This window comes from Cryptomeria japonica, chromosome 3, assembly GCF_030272615.1.
Source record: "Cryptomeria japonica chromosome 3, Sugi_1.0, whole genome shotgun sequence".
NCBI lineage: Eukaryota > Viridiplantae > Streptophyta > Pinopsida > Cupressales > Cupressaceae > Cryptomeria > Cryptomeria japonica.
This window is the reverse complement of record NC_081407.1, coordinates 574,057,152-574,073,846: the sequence shown is the minus strand read 5'-3', so window position 1 is coordinate 574,073,846 and position 16,695 is coordinate 574,057,152. Positions and strand designations below refer to the sequence as shown.

The window sequence follows — 16,695 nt, the reverse complement described above, 5'->3', positions numbered from 1 at the left end:
GGTCTCTGAACCGGAATCCACCAGACCATCAATGATACCATGCTCGCTCTGTTCTATCTCCATTAAAGGATATTCCAGAATTGGCCTCTACATGTTGCACTGGATGTCTTTTTCCCCCATATTGAGGAGTGATGCCTGGTTCTGCAGAGAGGGGTTATTCTTTGCATGTGTTAATGGGGAATTGGTTTCGATTTTGGGCGCTTATAGCATAAGTATTCCCTTTTGTGGATTCACTTTCTTTTTCCTCCATTCTTGTTTAGGTTTCCTTTGTGGTCTGTTAAATGCTCTTCTCACGAACAATTTGCATCTGTCATGTAGGTGGAATTTACTGCCACATTTGTGGCAAACCCTAATTTCCTTCTCAACCTCGACCTATTGTTTCCATTCACCATTCGGTGTTAGGATTGAGACAGACTGTGGAATGGTCTTAACTGTTGTAATTTTTACCCTTGCGTATGTATACAAATTGCTTTCAATAATCTCCTCATCGATTTCCAGAAGTGTACCCAGAGTTCACCCAATTTTCTCCAAACTTGATTCGCTCCAATATTCAATTGGGAGATTGAATATACGGACCCAGACCGGTTCTTCATAGACTGCTAGCGCAGTGGGATTGAAGTTGGGGGGTCCAGGGTTGAATGTACAATGGGTGATTGTCTGAGAACCAATTTTCTTTTTTCAGAATATGATCCCTTTTGGTTTATTCTAAGAAGGCAGCTATGAAGAAGCCTTTTGGACAAAATTTAACAACAATATGTTTTCCCCATTTGTTATTTACCTAGTCATGAATGGTTCTCCTGGACATCTTTGGTCCTATGAATCTGGCGATGATCGCTTGTTTCTCAAAAAAGGCATTCTCTTCCCTTGTCTATTAGAGCCAGTATTGTTTCGAGCCTATTAGAGCCAGTATTCTTTGCAGCTCACTTGTCGATGCCCTCCTTAGGAACTTTCTGCGATGAATTCTACTCCTCCCAGTCAACTTCCAAGATCCTCCATTTGACACGGTTTCCAGACTTCGTCGTCCTGCCTCTCTGATCCTCAGTGTTCGATTGCTCCTGTTTGCTCTGCTCCTTTTCGCTCGCCATTCTACTCTGCTCCCAAGGGTTTAGGATTTCAATATTTAATTTAAATTTATTATATTTATTTTTATTTTTATTAATTTTAAATTAAAAAATTAAATAAATCTATAAAGTAAATTTTAATTAAAATATACTTTAATAAAAATAAATTATTTAAAAATATTATATCTTAATTAAAATAAAAAATATAAATACTTTAAATTTTGTTTAAAAATAAATTTATAAAGTAAATCTTATTTAAAATATGTTGTAATTAAAATTAATTTTTAATTAAAATAAATTACAAAACAATTATTATAAATCTTATTTTTAAAATAAATTTTAATTAAAATGTAAAACAAAAACAATGTCTTATTTTGCAAAATATACGAGCTGTTAATGTTATTTTACTTTTAGGAAATATAAACGTCCGCCTAAAAAACACATCAATCAAATACGAAATCCGTCGATTTTTTTTTTTTAATTAAATTTTCCACTAACTCTAACCAATAAGAAGAAAGAAAAATGGTAGAAATAAATTATTTAAAATTAAAATAAAACTTGCATTATAATCTGATTGGCTAAGCTAATTAAAGAATTAGATTGCATGAATGCAATAGTATCCTGCCTTGGCAGGAACTAATAAGCATAGCATTTATTGAGAAAAGTTTGTTTGATGGATACAATAGTAAGAAGCAATTTTGATGTAAGTTGACCAAGAAGAGATTAATTGTATATACTGAAAAATATTTGTAATTGTTGTTACAAATAGCATTTTGTTTTTATGAATAACTTCAGTTGGTCATAGCTTTTTCTTGGGTCCATCTTAAAGAAGTTTTGGGTCTTCTTTAGTGGTGAAGGCAACATTTTTTGTGACCTGAAAAAATAAAGAGAATCTAAAATTAGTGAAGGACTGGATAAATACAGAGGACTTTAGAAAATGAATCAGTCAAGTAGTTCCATACAATTTCAAGCAATACAAGAAAACAGATAAGTACCTGCATTATGAAAAAGGACAAGTGAAACAAGCCAACAAACTTGTGATTTGGTCGGTACATGTGTCTCACAATGGAGGATAATGGAGCATGCATGTTGATGTGAAAGAATAATAACCTGAATTGAAAGGACCGTATAAAAATGTGTAAACGCAATAAGCAAATAGAAGTTTATAATTTAACCCTCATTTGTAGAGATAATAAGTAAACAGGGTACTTGAGGGAATGGGTGGGTAATTTGAAGGCTGAATTCCATGTATTTGCAGCTTGAGTTGATGTTATTCCTTTTAGCAGCAGTGGTATCACCTTGCAAGAAACAAAACATAAAATAGTTAAGCTGAGGAAGAAATCAACCAAAACCAATCTTACATTGATATAATCAGTAATTGGAGAACCAGAGTGTTGCGTTACTTTAGCAAGGCAAGCAACAACGATGAGTCTTGCGTATTTCTAGGGAGCTGTTAATAAGTGTTGTTGCAATTTAGGAATTACAAACTTATTAAAAAGCAAATTAATTAGTGTTATATAGAGAAAACTACAAAAGATTACATTTTGTGACAATTTAGCAATAAAGTACATTAAATTAAATCAGGATAAGAGTTTGCACCTGCATTATGAAAAGGAATAAGAAATGAAACAGCTGAGGGAATTTGTGATTTGATTGGAACATCTCTGAGACACTGACAATGCAGGGGAATGGAGAAAAGATGTTAATGTGAAAAGAACGATAACCTGAACTGAAAGAAGCATACAAAGATGTATAAATATAATCAGCAAATGAGAAATTACAATTTACCCTTCATGTGTAGAAATGAAGAGTAAACAGGGTACCAGAGGGAATGAACAGGCAATTTGGAGGTTGCATTTCACGTATTTGCAGCTTTGGTTTATGTCATTCCTTTTATGAGCAGTGGTAGCACATTGTAAGAAACAAAACATTAATTAATTAGGTTTACGAACAAATGAATTAAAAGTAATCTTACATTGATATAATGAGCAATTGGAGAACAAGAGTGGCTAGGCACTTTAGGAAGGGAAGCAAGAAGCACGGTCCTATCTTCATGTGGTTGTGACAGAATGAACTGTGTACAGACTGCATAATTGAAACCAATCAACATTAAAGTAGAAAAGGGAGTCGTACTCTAAAAAGGCTGTTGTGCTTTACTGCAGGGTAACAATTATCTGAAGTGAATAGCCTAGTGTAAGAATAGGCTAAGAAAGGGAAAAGTGGATAGTAATATGAAAGAATACCTGTAACAATCTTTTGTTTTTTTGTAACAAATCTGGAGACAATGTGTAGCCTTGTTTCAAAGCGCACTTATCGTTTGGTTCCTTGTATGGGCGCAACAATAATTTGTGAGAACCACCATAAGATTTTAATTTAATATGATTTCAAATTATTGAAATTGATTATTGTAACAGTAAACTAAATAAGGGAAAACTGTATAGGTGGAGGAAATGAATACCTGCAAGATTTTTTTCATTTTTGTAACAAATCTCAAGATAATGTCCAGCCTTGTTTTCAGCTAAACGTATTGTTTCAGAACATAAATTGTGTGATGTAGCTGGTATAGCGTATTGTATAGAAGGAAATGGGCAATAATACAAAATTTAAGTAATCATATTGGAACTAAAGTTTGAAAAGAAATGTGTTGATAGTTCCAAAGACACCTTTTCCGCACTGTAAATTGTGACAGCATTTAATTGAATTTACTACAGGTTATGGCTAACCGTGTTTCTTGCTTTTGGCTCCTTATAGTAATTTCATTTTATTATTGCCTGTGTGGTATTTGGATGCGCTTGTGTTGCAGAAGACCTTGTTTGTCAAAGCATTCAAACATGGGTGTCAAATGCTTTTCCAATTTTTCTTTTGCAATGTGTGAACCTTACATCTATTTTTCAAGGGCTTTGGCTGGTTGTAATATATATATATTTGTAATTGGTATTGTTTCTATGTAAATAGTTTATAGTACTTACATACAATCACATGGACACACAGATTTATAGACATATATAGATGTGTGTGGATGCCTATCTTAGAACTGCGTATGTAAAAGGGCGGATACATATAAGAGTAGGTTGTCTTTAGCAGATATCTGTACTTAGCATTGTCATTCTGTAAATAGTTTACAGTCACATGGTCAAACTTATATGCAGATATACATACATTCACAGACATAGACATATACAAACATATATATATATATATGCTTAGATAAAAGTAAATAGCAGAACTAAGCATTGACATTTGTCATTAGTGTTGCTGCTGTGTGAATAGTTTACAGCCATGTGCTCAGAATCATATGCGCACACACGTACATATATATATATAATGAAGGAAAGTCTGCAGGGAAGGATGGATCATATTCATTTTGACAATAAACGAAACAGCGGATAATAAAAAAAGGAATCTGTATGGTGAAGGAGTAGGATGTAGAATTATGGTGAAGAAGTAGGATGTAGAACTATTGTATATTGAATCCATCAATGCAAAGGTTAAGCCATATACCAAGTGTCCATCTTTGATCTAATTTTGTAGAGACTTAACGAGTTTGTCTTGTTTTAGCTGTTTGCTTGTATCTGCAAAACAAAGAATTATTTGTAAGGATGATGATAGAATTTGGAGTAAAGATCATTTTAAATTGTGATTGTGTTTTGAAGTAAAGTAACAAAACTTAAATTGTTAACAAATTTGAAAGTGTTTTTGATGAGAAAGCAGTAAATTGTGAATGCAAGGAAATGGGAAATGAAAAACATGAGGGAATATGTTGTTTGATTGGAAGTTTTTTGATTTGGGGTGCATGGTCTCTGATATCTGAAAAAAGGCAAACGAATAGAAGTTAGCAGTTGCAATGAGTAAAGCAAACATTATAATAAATTTTGCATAGTTAGTCACAAAAACTGAATAGGATATCTTAGAAAATGTGTGTTTTGATTGCAACTTTTTTGTTTTGCTGTGGAAGTTACATTGGAGCAGCTATAGAGGAACCTTAATGTGTAAATTGTTCATTCTGAAGAGATTAGTAAAAGGTAATGCAAATTTGAAAGTTAATTTTGTTAATGCATGATAGCTTCGGTAAGATAAATGATTGAATGAGAGATAAATGAAGTCACTCATTCAATCATTTATCCTATCGAATTTGTGATGAAAAACTTCAAGCTATTAATCCTTCATTTGATAACCATTATTCATTTGTATATGATCAATCTACTTGGTTCGATCAAATGCTTAACTATCGATAATCATCCTATAGCATAGAATCCTGATTTAATATCAGTTATATTATTTGTGTTCACTGATTATTAAATCGGGCTAACCAATGCATTCCGATTTATATCGATTAACATATTTAACAGTAAACAAATGATTATTGGATTAACTAAACACCGATTGGTATCGGGTGGCAATATAAGCTTGCACCGATTGATATCGAGTTAAGTATGCACCGATTAATATCGGGTGGCAAGGTAAATACGCACCGATTTATATTGGGCTGTTTAAGTTAAGCATACACCAATTGGTATCGGTTGTTAAGTTAAGCATACACCGATCGGTATCGGTTTGTTGAACATACACCGTTTGTAATTACTGCGATTAGCAAAGGGGCACGATCAAGTAATGTCTTGATCAGTCATGTCTAAAAGACATGACCGGTCAAGGCATTGCTTGATCGTACCCAGCTTGCATATACATATCAAATGGCATTTGTGAGAAGGACATCGAAATCAATAAATGCTCCTCTCACCTGCCATACAAAAGAAGATAATCAGATTTATCATATAAATAGATAGTACATAGATCAAGAAAAATATAAACTAGAATATATCTTGCATATTGAATTGAGAATTGAACATCGTTTACAAATTTTACTGAATAGATAATCTTAATGATACCGTAAGTGGAGCTGACTGGGTACAAATGAGGAGGGAGATCCAGCCGCACTGATTTTAAAGCAAGGTAATAAAAAGGTAATTGTTAACAAACCAGAAGAAATCTGCCATTCGGTGGAAAGTTTAATGTTTTGGAGTACAAGGTCTCTGATATCTGGAAAAAGGCAAACAAATAGAAATTAGCAATTGCAATAAGTAAAGCAAACATTATAATCAAATTTGCATAGTTAGTGATGAAGACAGATTAGGATACCTTTAAAAATGTGTGCTTTGATTGCAACCTGTTTGTTTTGGTATGGAAGCTACATTGGAGCAGCTATAAACAAATCTTAAAGTGTAAATTGTTTATCGTGGAGAGATTCAACAAATTTAAAAAACTAAATTGTTAACAAATTTGCAAGTGTTTTTTACAACAAAGCAGTGACTGAACATGAATCGTAAATGTAAAGCTATCCGAAGTTTTTTGTTTCAAGGTGATATCCCCTTTTTGGGATGATATGGTTTATGATTGGATTAGCCTATTATTGGACCTCGTAGGCTAAGACTGACGGTCAGAGGATCCCAGGTGCCAGAGCAGAAGGCTTATTCCCATTCCGGAGGTCAGAAGTGTTCAAGATTGCTCTTCGTTTGGTTCAGTTTAACACACTTACTATTTATAATAAGTCAATGGTTGTTTGAGAGGGACCCTTACTATTTTTAGTAAAGCAGTTGGATGCATAGTGGATGCAGTGGTTGACTCCCTGGTTCAGACGGAATCCAGAAATAATGAGTATTTATGGAGTTATGTTATTTTAATTATTAATAAAGTAATTAATCATTAAAGGCATATTATAAAAAAAATTATTTGCACTTTAAGTTGAGGGGTCAATTCATCATTAAAAGGGGGCCATGTTATTTAATTATTTAGGCGCCAAGACCAAGGAGGATATTAATTATTAATAAAGAGCAAATTTGGTGATGTTATTAAAAAATTAAAAAGGTGTTTTTAGAGGGAAATCAACCCTTTCATGAGAAATATATAAAGTGCCAAGAGAAGATCGAATTCATTATCATTGAGCATTTGTTATTCCTCTTTATTGAGCAGTGAGAAGAAACCAAGGGTTTCCAGCAGTTACACCCATTGGAGAACATCAACTCTTCAATGTTGCAGCTATTCTAAGGTGGTGAAATATCCATTAAAGGTAGCAACTGGAGTGGCTTCACTCAGAGGTCACATTTGTGCAAATTAGAGAAGGATCAATCAAGGGCATCAAGTAGATTGTTGATAGTAAGGAGCAGATTACTTTGGGCAGCGATCATTAATTGTTGGGTTGCAGGCCGTAGAGCTCTCTAATCTCCAGCCATACCATTCTTCCAACCAAGCAGTTTGAACTTGTAATCGGTTCCAAGAGTGGCTTCTATGCAGCAGATTGAACTCATAATTAGTCTCAGCAGTGGCTGCCTATAATCAGGTTTTGATAAAAAAAATACTTACTCATCCCTTTGGGAATGCATTTGGTTTGTAAACCGTTACTAAATTGAATGAGATAGAACAGCAATAAAAGGAAGAAGAGGTTGCATGATAAATGTTTGATGTAATGCATATGGTTATAATCTTCATAGATAGCATAACAGTCTGCATGCCATTTGTTTGTCAAAATGCTTACTTGTTGTAAGTGACTAATTTGCATAAAGATTTGCATTTGGGAATTGAAAGATGCATGATGGTTATAATCTTCATAGATAGCATAACAGTCTGCATGCCATTTGTTTGTCAAAATGCTTACTTGTTGTAAGTGACTAATTTGCATAAAGATTTGCATTTGGGAATTGAAAGATGCATGCTAAGTGTTTGCATTAATACCTAGTTGTTGTGCGTGCATATTGGTTATCCTAGGATGTATGGAAAGTGTTTGACAATATGTCAACTTGCTGCACAAGTTGATTTCAGTCACTTATATGTATGAGAAACATCAAAAACAGTTAGTATATCATTTCTATTATATTGTCAACCAATCATGCATCATTAAAAACATTCAAAAACATCATTTGCAAGCATTTCAATCACATTTGACATCATTCCAAGCAAGCATAAACAAACTGAAGCACAAATCCAGCAAGCATAGAGGTTGTATGCAAAGTGTTTGATGATATCCTTGAGCCTCTAATCAGCAGTTTGAGGTCAGAATTGGCAAGGGATATTTCAGGGTACAAGGTTTTTGATACCTGAAAAGAGGCAAAGAAGTAGTACTTAGCAATTGCATTGAGCAAAGCAAACATTATAGTTAAATTTGTAAAGTCAGTGACAGAGTGAATAGGATACCTTAGAAAATGTACTGTTTGATTGCAACCAATTTGTTTTGTTGTGGAAGTTACATTGGAGCACCTATAGAGGAACCTTAATTGTAAATCGTTCATTCTGAAGAGATTACTAAATGCAATGTAAATTTAAAAGTTAAATTTACTAACAATAAATAATATGAATGATACCATAGGTGGATCTGATTGGTTGCGAATGAGGAGGGCCATACAGGTGCACTGAGAAACAATATAGTCACTATTAGGCATTGTCAATGAAATGAAGCAAGTAAAAAGTTTAAAGGAGTAAGCAAGGGATGCCAGATGGAGTACCTCAGTTAAACCGTTGGTTGATTGCAAGGCCTTTATTTTTCCGTGAAGAAGGTGAAAGTATCCTCATTGCGAGGCCTTTATTTTTTAGTTTGCTGAACTAAGTGTGCAATATTAAACTCATAGTCCAAAATTACTGGTTAGTTGCAAACAGAAAGGGTAGGCAATGCTTGTTGACAAATGATAGAGTAACATTATATTTAAAATACTGCAATGTAAATCTAAGGAAACAATTTTTTTTTTAGTACTATAAATAGCTGGGCAGTACTTACATAGGTGAGCAATTGCACTTTGCAAAGTTTTGGGTGGGGACAAGTCTAATATAGTTGACTAGTAAGCCATGGGAAATCAAATGGAGAAATAAGAATCTTCACCTAAGGAACCACCAGAAGAAAGATATATGTCTAAGCAAAACTGGGGAAAATATATCGAGAGGAATATAGACAAGTAAGATTTATTATGAGATTGAATACCTATTTCATGCTCGTGTTCCTCAGAACTGGTATCTTCAGAACATATGGTTGTGCTGAAGCTTGGAAAGCATATGAATGAAATCAAATAGAAGACTGAATTTTGAAAAATTAGAGATATTGTTAGAGATGCTTAACAAAATGAAGCAATTGCGAAATTTAAATAAACAATTGAAGAAAGATAAGCCTCACCAAAAGACTTGAAAAGTTTGTTATATCTGCATTTTAATTGTCCATACAATATACTGGCAGTCTTGGTCCTTCAAAATTATTGGAAAGTTGCAAACAAAGAAGTTAGTAAATGTTTGTGGATTACTGGGAAAGTAACAATAGATTTGGTAGCAAACATAGTAAATAAAGAAGATGAATAGAAAACTTAAGATAGAGAAGCAGTTCAAGATAAAAGAGGAGTTGAAGTAAAATAATCTATAATTTTGTCATAAAAAATGCAAGGAATGGAATTTATTATGACTGTAAATACCTGATTGGCACTTGCATAGTTCAGAACTGCTACCTTTGAAAGCTATGCCTGGCTTTTAATTTGAATCTCATTGCATTGAAATGAAATAGGAATTTGACTTTTAATGTGACTCTTGTTGAGAATTATTACATTTCATACTTATGCTATCTATTGTCGAATGTGAGAACGCTAACATATGTGTCTAACATATGATGTAGAATATATTCAAGGAACAATAAACTTTGCATAATGAAGCAATGAGCAATATATATAAGTTTAACCAAAAGAATTTAAAAAATATTTGCAGAGGAATATAAAGAGAATGACATTTATTATTAAATTAAATACCTGATTCCAACTCACATTGCTGAGCAGTGCTACCTTTGGTACATATTGTTGTGTTGGAACTTGAATTGAGTTGGGATGGAACCAAATAGAAATTTGGCTTGCAGTGTGAGTTATGCTGAGAATAGCTACCTTTCATATTTATGGTGCTTACTTTGTTCTGGGACAACAATGAGATTTGTGTGCAACATATCATGTAGTTCATAGGGCATGGAGAGAAGTATACTTAGAACTTTTGGACTTCTTTTTGGATATCAAGAGGACATAAGATTAATTGCTAGATCAAGATATTGAAATGTAATTTCCTGGCAGATATTCAAGCCATACTTACAAACATATTAAAAAGAATTAATAAATCTGCAAAGGGAAACAGCTTTGTTGCAAATTGTAATTACCTTCTTGTTGAACAAGCTTAATTAATTTTTAACAGCACCAAAGATGTAACATTGTTAGGAGAGGAGTATTACCAAGTTGAATAGAGCTAAGAAAAACTGAGCATAACATTCACAGATGAATAAAATTCAACATGAATGATTTTGGAAGCTGGAAGGATGACAAGCTTGGAGTGTTGTGTGCAGTGCAGGAAAATGACTGTGGCTAGCTGTGATTCAGAACTGTGATAGGTGGCGTAGTTTGGAGCAGGCAGAAGTGGGTCAGCCAATCCTGGAATGAACATTTTAGATTTGATTGGTGCTTGTTTGGGTGGAGAGAAACTTTAAGCGAGCCTCTTCTTTCTTTCTAATGGTGGTATAAGCATTGTTTTGCATTTTTTAATACCTTTCGAAAGAGAACGGTGGTTCAATTCGTAAACCTTCAAGTGACTTCACTCTTCAAATAGTTGTAAATGTAAGTCCCTGTTTCTCAGTTGTCCCTATATCTATTGTAGCTTTGTTTAATGTTAGGCCTTGAGATTTGTGTATTGTGATGGCCCAGTCCATTGTTAATGGAAGTTGGGTACAATTGACTTGTGTTATGGGAGTAATGGGGATGTCTTTTTAATTTTCAATACCCCATGGTGGCCCATTGTAATTTTCAATATACACAACTACGTACTTTGGTAAATTTGGTGGTTTGGAATTGTCTTCATAGACAATTGCTTTGATTTGTCATATTGAGCTATTTACAAGACCAACTTGGATCCATAGATTAGCTGTTAACATTACTTGCTGATTTATGTATAACAGCACTTCCAATGGCAGTTGTTCATCATTGTCATATTCACTATTTGTTTGTTGACCAATTTGAGCAACACTTAGAGCAATGGGAAGGTTTAAGTGTTTTTGCATTTTTCTATTATGCTGTCTTTCAAAATCATTTGTTGCAAATAAATGGATTGATTTGTCAAACTCTTTTTTTTGTTAAGCGGTTAGTTTTGTGTTTGTTTGGTTCATGAGAATCTCCCAATCATTTTGCAACGGCTCAGCATTTCTAATGTTTTGAAGGATAGCTTGGAATTTTTGTTGTGAATCAGATGCACCTTGTTGCCGGAAAACAGTGTCCAATGTTACCACTGTTGTGAAAGTTTGCCATAAACTCAAAGCCCTAGAATGAGATGCATATATAGGTTTGTCCATTATGGGTGGCAACTAGCCAAGATCACCCACAAGAATAATAGAGATACCACCAAAACTTGCATGTTCTTTGTTAGGAAATGCTTGTCGCAAGCGATTGTCTATTTTTAGTGGTTATTTCGGTCCTAAGAAGCTCATTTCATCTATTAGAATGTATTTCAAGTGTTTGAATTGTTCTTGGAATGCCATTAAAGACTGTCATGTCAAAGGATGCATCTCTTTTATAGGAATTCGGAGGCCTGTATGGATTGTTGTTGCTTGTATATTATATGCAACAACGCCTGTAGGTGCAAGAACAAGCAATGGGTTTGTGTTTGCAGTTGTAGATATGTTAATGTTTTCTCTAATGCAGTCTATTAAGAATGATTTGCCGGTGTCTGCTGTTCCTTGGACAATCATTCATAAAGGTGTTGTTTCAATTTGGTTTCTGTGATGGTGGAGGATAATATCTAGTGCAAGTTGCTCTTTGGGGGCTGGTTGGAAAGCTGGTTTGTTTATAGTTAATAAATTGTAGTTAATCCCTTGGAACTGCACTTTGCTTGCAGGTATGAATTGCACAGCAGTATTATCTCACTCTTTTTGGGTAGTGCTTTTGTTCTACGTGTAGTTTATATCAAAATCTTGTTTTCCTAGGATTTGAAGTTCATTTATTGTAAAGTTATTTGTGGCTCCCATTTGTGAGAGGTATTCCCCTTCATACAAGTTTGTGCCATCCTGATTTTGAGTTGTTATTATCGCTGTCATCTTCACTTTGAGGTGTGGAACTGTTTGTAATCTGCTCAACGTGCCAGCGGAAGTACTTTGTCATTTTGAACAGTTTCCACTTTATTATTATTTGTTCTTTTGAAGTTCCTATCTTTGTGTAGGGATATGACGGAAATGTTTGTACAACATTAGTTCACTCCAACAGGAATATTTCAATGCATCAATATCTTCATTCGGAGGTTCTTTAAATTGTGGATAAACATTCACAATTGCTTTCTTTTCCCTCTTTTGCCATTTTCCTTTCTTTCGTTGAGGGTTATACGAATACATTTGTGTTGATTCCATGAGACATATGCTGTCTAATTCAAGAGGTCGTTCCATGTAAGCATGGAAATAAGTCATTGAAAGCTCATCTTCATTATCTAATTTTGTAATACGTTGTAGTATTTTTCTACCAACATTTAGTGATACAAATGCTCCACTACAACTTAGAAGTGGCAATTTTTGCAACATGTGACAAGTTTCTTGTGCTCGTATGTCACAATTTGCAATTATACCATCACGAATTTTTTATATGCTAATAAGACCTTATCTTCAGGTTTGCTTGTATGTACTATTCTTTTCAACATATCAGTGTAGGTTTCTGACTTCTTTTCTGCCTTGAAAGCATATTTTGAAATGTACTGAAGGACAACTTTTTTGATGTTATAGGCTGACAGTCAACATTAGCTCTCCATATTGCAAGCATGTGCGGATTATAAATAATAAACAATCGTCATTTCTTGCAGGTTTGTAGCATGGATTATTGTCATTGTCAAGTGTCAAGGTAGACACCTATTGGTCAGGCCATGGTGCTATGTAACGACATTCTAATGTGTGGCTTTTTTCCTAAGGCATGTATGTTATGTGCATTTTGTGTGTCTTTGCACATGTTGGTGTCTGTTTTATCATCTACCAAACATTAGAATAAGATACCCAAAGGTATTCTATCCTCTTGAAAAAATCACTGCTGATTCCAAGGTCTATATGTGCGAACAAGCGATTTTAGTGGGATAGCTACTTGGGTAGTGTATGCTGAAAATCTCAAGGGGGACTTACGTTTACGAATGTCTTTCAAGCTTCTGGACTTAGATAGATTTATCAATTTTAGGCTCTTTCTTTTTTTTTGGATTTTTCGGGATTTAGACTTTCAAAAAGGGGAAAAGGGGATAGGGTTAAGAAAACTAATCTAAACCTATGAACTCTGGAGACGGTATTAACTAGGTGTTCTCGAAAAACCACACTTTGCTTCGCCACACTAAGGACAACTACACAAAGTGTGTGCAATCTTCAATGGGTTGTGCTTATGATCGGAGTTTTGGTATACACAGGTGATAGGCCCATACTAACTTTGCATAGTGAAATGGAAATCATCCATTCACCAAAAGTATGAGTAGAGACACCGTTAATTAATACTTATCAAATCCTTCATTCAACTATAACAACTTTGAAAGCAAATCTAAATTAACTTCTAATTAATGTGTTGAGTAAATTGAAACCATGCTAATCACTCAAATAACAGATATTACAAAGCCTTAAGAGAAAGCGCACATGCAATGTATTATTTGAAAAATGACCTTCACGCAACAATATATCAAAAACCTCACACACTCCAAATGAGAGGAGGTGGCCTTATATAGTTTCTCAGAAAATAATGAACGGTCGAGATCAAACAGTGATCAAGGGCCCAGATTGAAAGTTATAAACCCTAATTAGGGTTTCCTGAAACTAACTACCCCTCGACCAATGAGAAAATTACATTTGGGAGACTTGTCCTTGCTAAATATGAACCAACAATAAAAATAGGAGGTTGTTGCATTGTGAAGTGTGCCCTTCTAGAATGCTTCTGGATAGGTTAGGTTCATTGAACCTGGGCATGCTGACTCGAAACAATCTGATTGGCTGGAAGATGACGAAGCACCACCTCAACGTGTTGGATGTCTTCTTTGAATTCTCCAATTTGTGTAAAGAAATCGTCTAAGTATGGAAATTTGTTCCTTCTTGTCACCATTTGATTCTGATTGGGAGCTTGTCTTTGACTCTTCAGGAGATGAAATCCTTCAAGAAGTTGTCCTGATCGCTCCCATAGGATGAAACTTCCCAAGAAGTCTGAAATTCTTTTTATCGAGTCCAAGGACTTTTCTTTCTTGATGCCTTGAGATTCAGACAAGAATTCCTCTAAGCCTTTGCCATAATAGCTCTTCCCATACTTAGCCAAATTTTGAACATCTTTATGCTCGGATGAACTTTGCTTAGGGACTTGTCTTCAATTCTAAATTTGGCCTGAACTCCATTTGTATTTTCTGTGACGATCCCACCTTTAGCTGCCACTTTATGGTGCGTGGGAGGAGGGTAAAAAGCTCTGGATAACTCCTCACAAACATGAATTGATGTCATCGCGTTCAACCATCATCCAAAACCTGCAAAACCCAAAGAAATTAAATTAGAATCCTCATTTTCAGCGTAAACTTTGAAGGTTTGATGGCAAAGTGTGCTTTGACTCTCTACTTCTTGAACACTTTTAGCTTTCAACAAGCTGTGAACACTCCGATCTGAAGGTTCGGGAGTGAAATTTGACTTTGATTATTCCTATCACCTTCAAATTTTCAGAAAATATATGGATTTTTTCTTCAAAACAATCAAGAATCTCCTTCAATCTGCATGTGAACTTGTTGAAAATGGTTGAAAATCTCAAACTTATACTTGGAATCACCCTTAAAATCTTCTTTCAACTTGCAAAACTCTTAAAACTTCTCTCAAAATGTTCTTTACCTGAAGAAAACATCTCTTAATTGCTCTCAACTTGCTCAAAAAATTCAAACCTCGTGTAAAAATAAGAGAGCGAATGAAATATTTGTATGAGGGTTCGATTTTATAATTAGAAACTCGGAAAATCTCTTCAAAACTTGTTTCTAATCCTTCCCTAGTCTTTTGAATCTGCAGAGAATGTTTCTAACTTGGTCTTGTTGTCATTTTATGACACCTTAGTCCATCGGCAAGAACCGATCAAAGATATGTTCTATGGACCAGCGTTGCTCCGAAATTGATCAACAAAGGACGATGGAATCATGAGGTTTGAAGTGTTGCCTTGTCGGAAGTTCCTAGGCCCTCTTTTTCTCTTCCCCCGGAACTTCAGAACCCCGAGGTTCCGAAGTTCTTTGCCTTAGCCGCTTTCTTTCCTGCTCCGAAACTCTAGAACCCCGAAGTTCTGAAGTTCCCTTCCTTCCCTTAGCTTTTCTCCAGTTTCTCCGGAACTCCGAAACCCCGAGGTTTCGAAGTTCTTCTCCCTTACCCTTCCCTTCTTTGGAACTCCTGAACCCCGAGGTTCTGAAGTTCCTTCCCTAGCTTAGCCCCTCCTCTCCTTACCCTTTCTTCGTCCTCCTCCGGAACACTGAAACCCCGACGTTCCGAAGTTCCTTGTCCTTTTTTCTTCCCTCTCTAGAACTCCGAAACCCCGAGGTTCCAAACTTCCCTGCCTTCCTTTTCTTCTCCTCTTCTCTTAAGCTTCTCCTTTTCCCGGAACTCCGGAACCCTGAGGTTCCGAAGTTCTTCCCTTTGTTTTCCTTCCTTTCCCCAGGACTCCAGAATCCCGAGGTTCCGAAGTTCCTTTCCTCTCCGTAGCCTTTCTTTTATCCTTTCCCGTAACTCTGGAACCCCAAGGTTCTGAAGTTCCCCTTCTCTCTTTAGCCCTTTCCCTTTCTTCACCGGGACTCCAGAACCCCAAGGTTCGAAGGTCCCTGTTGACACTCAGCGAATTCTAACCTCCATATATGCATTGGAGTCACTCATGCAACTGAAGTTTGTGCATCTCTTGGGTGTTTCAGTTAGTTCTTTGTGTCATCTCGGTGGGGAGAGGAACAATCTCTTCTTGGTGCATCACCCCCTTCTATTTCAAGCATTATCTCTTCCCTTTACCTCTGCAAGTTTTTAGGATAGGCTTAGGAGCTAGTTTTGAAGTGTTGAGTTGGTTCAACACCTGCACCTAGACTGAGAAGGAAGTCGGCCTTCTTCGGAGATTCAACCCCCCCTTGTGCAAAGTCCCACACTTCGGGGTTGTTTCCATGTTTCACAAGGTTGTTGAGTCGATAGCTCAACAAGGGTGCAAGCTTTTGTGATAAAAGTTTTTGGCACGCCCGGTGGGACACATTTGACATACATGCTAAGGATTCAGTGCTAATTCTTAGTGTTTCAGCCTTTAGAGGCAATCATCTTTCAAGCACTTGGCGATTCTGCTCAAGGTCTAGTTCTTTTTCACACAAAGTTCATAACTCTCGGACCCCGGAACCTCCAGGTTCCCAAGTCATCACAACTCTCCTTACTCCGGAACCCCTAGGTTCTGAAGTCTGCAACTCCGGAAGTCCGGAACCCCCAGGTTCTGAGGTCTTTGCTCACCAGTTTAGTCTGCTTGCTCATGACTTGTTGCAGCTCCGGATTTCATGCCCAGAATTCATACAAGGGAGTCTTTTAGAGGCAGTTTCCAGTTCGAAGAGCTCTCGTCTTCAGGCTCTAGAAGGCAGAGAGGTAGACCTTCATTATCTCCAGTTAGGGAGGTCA

At 35.7% G+C, this 16,695-nt stretch overlaps 1 protein-coding gene across 1 annotated transcript in view; it reads right to left on the bottom strand.

Moving 5' to 3' along the window:
• Positions 1-1,635: 1,635 nt before the first annotated feature.
• LOC131075696 (uncharacterized) overlaps positions 1,636-16,695 on the bottom strand; it is a 52,442-nt gene continuing 37,382 nt past the window's right edge. Inside the window, exons 3-14 of the mRNA XM_059218449.1 lie at positions 9,214-9,281; positions 9,025-9,117; positions 8,555-8,925; positions 8,414-8,461; positions 8,247-8,309; positions 3,305-3,385; positions 3,037-3,146; positions 2,850-2,951; positions 2,661-2,733; positions 2,271-2,359; positions 2,057-2,171; positions 1,636-1,935 (exon numbers count right to left, since the gene is read on the bottom strand). Coding sequence (XP_059074432.1) covers positions 1,885-1,935; positions 2,057-2,171; positions 2,271-2,359; positions 2,661-2,733; positions 2,850-2,951; positions 3,037-3,146; positions 3,305-3,385; positions 8,247-8,309; positions 8,414-8,452 — 723 coding nt within the window. The 5' untranslated portion in view covers positions 8,453-8,461; positions 8,555-8,925; positions 9,025-9,117; positions 9,214-9,281 and the 3' untranslated portion in view covers positions 1,636-1,884. The remainder of the gene's footprint in view (positions 1,936-2,056; positions 2,172-2,270; positions 2,360-2,660; positions 2,734-2,849; positions 2,952-3,036; positions 3,147-3,304; positions 3,386-8,246; positions 8,310-8,413; positions 8,462-8,554; positions 8,926-9,024; positions 9,118-9,213; positions 9,282-16,695) is intronic.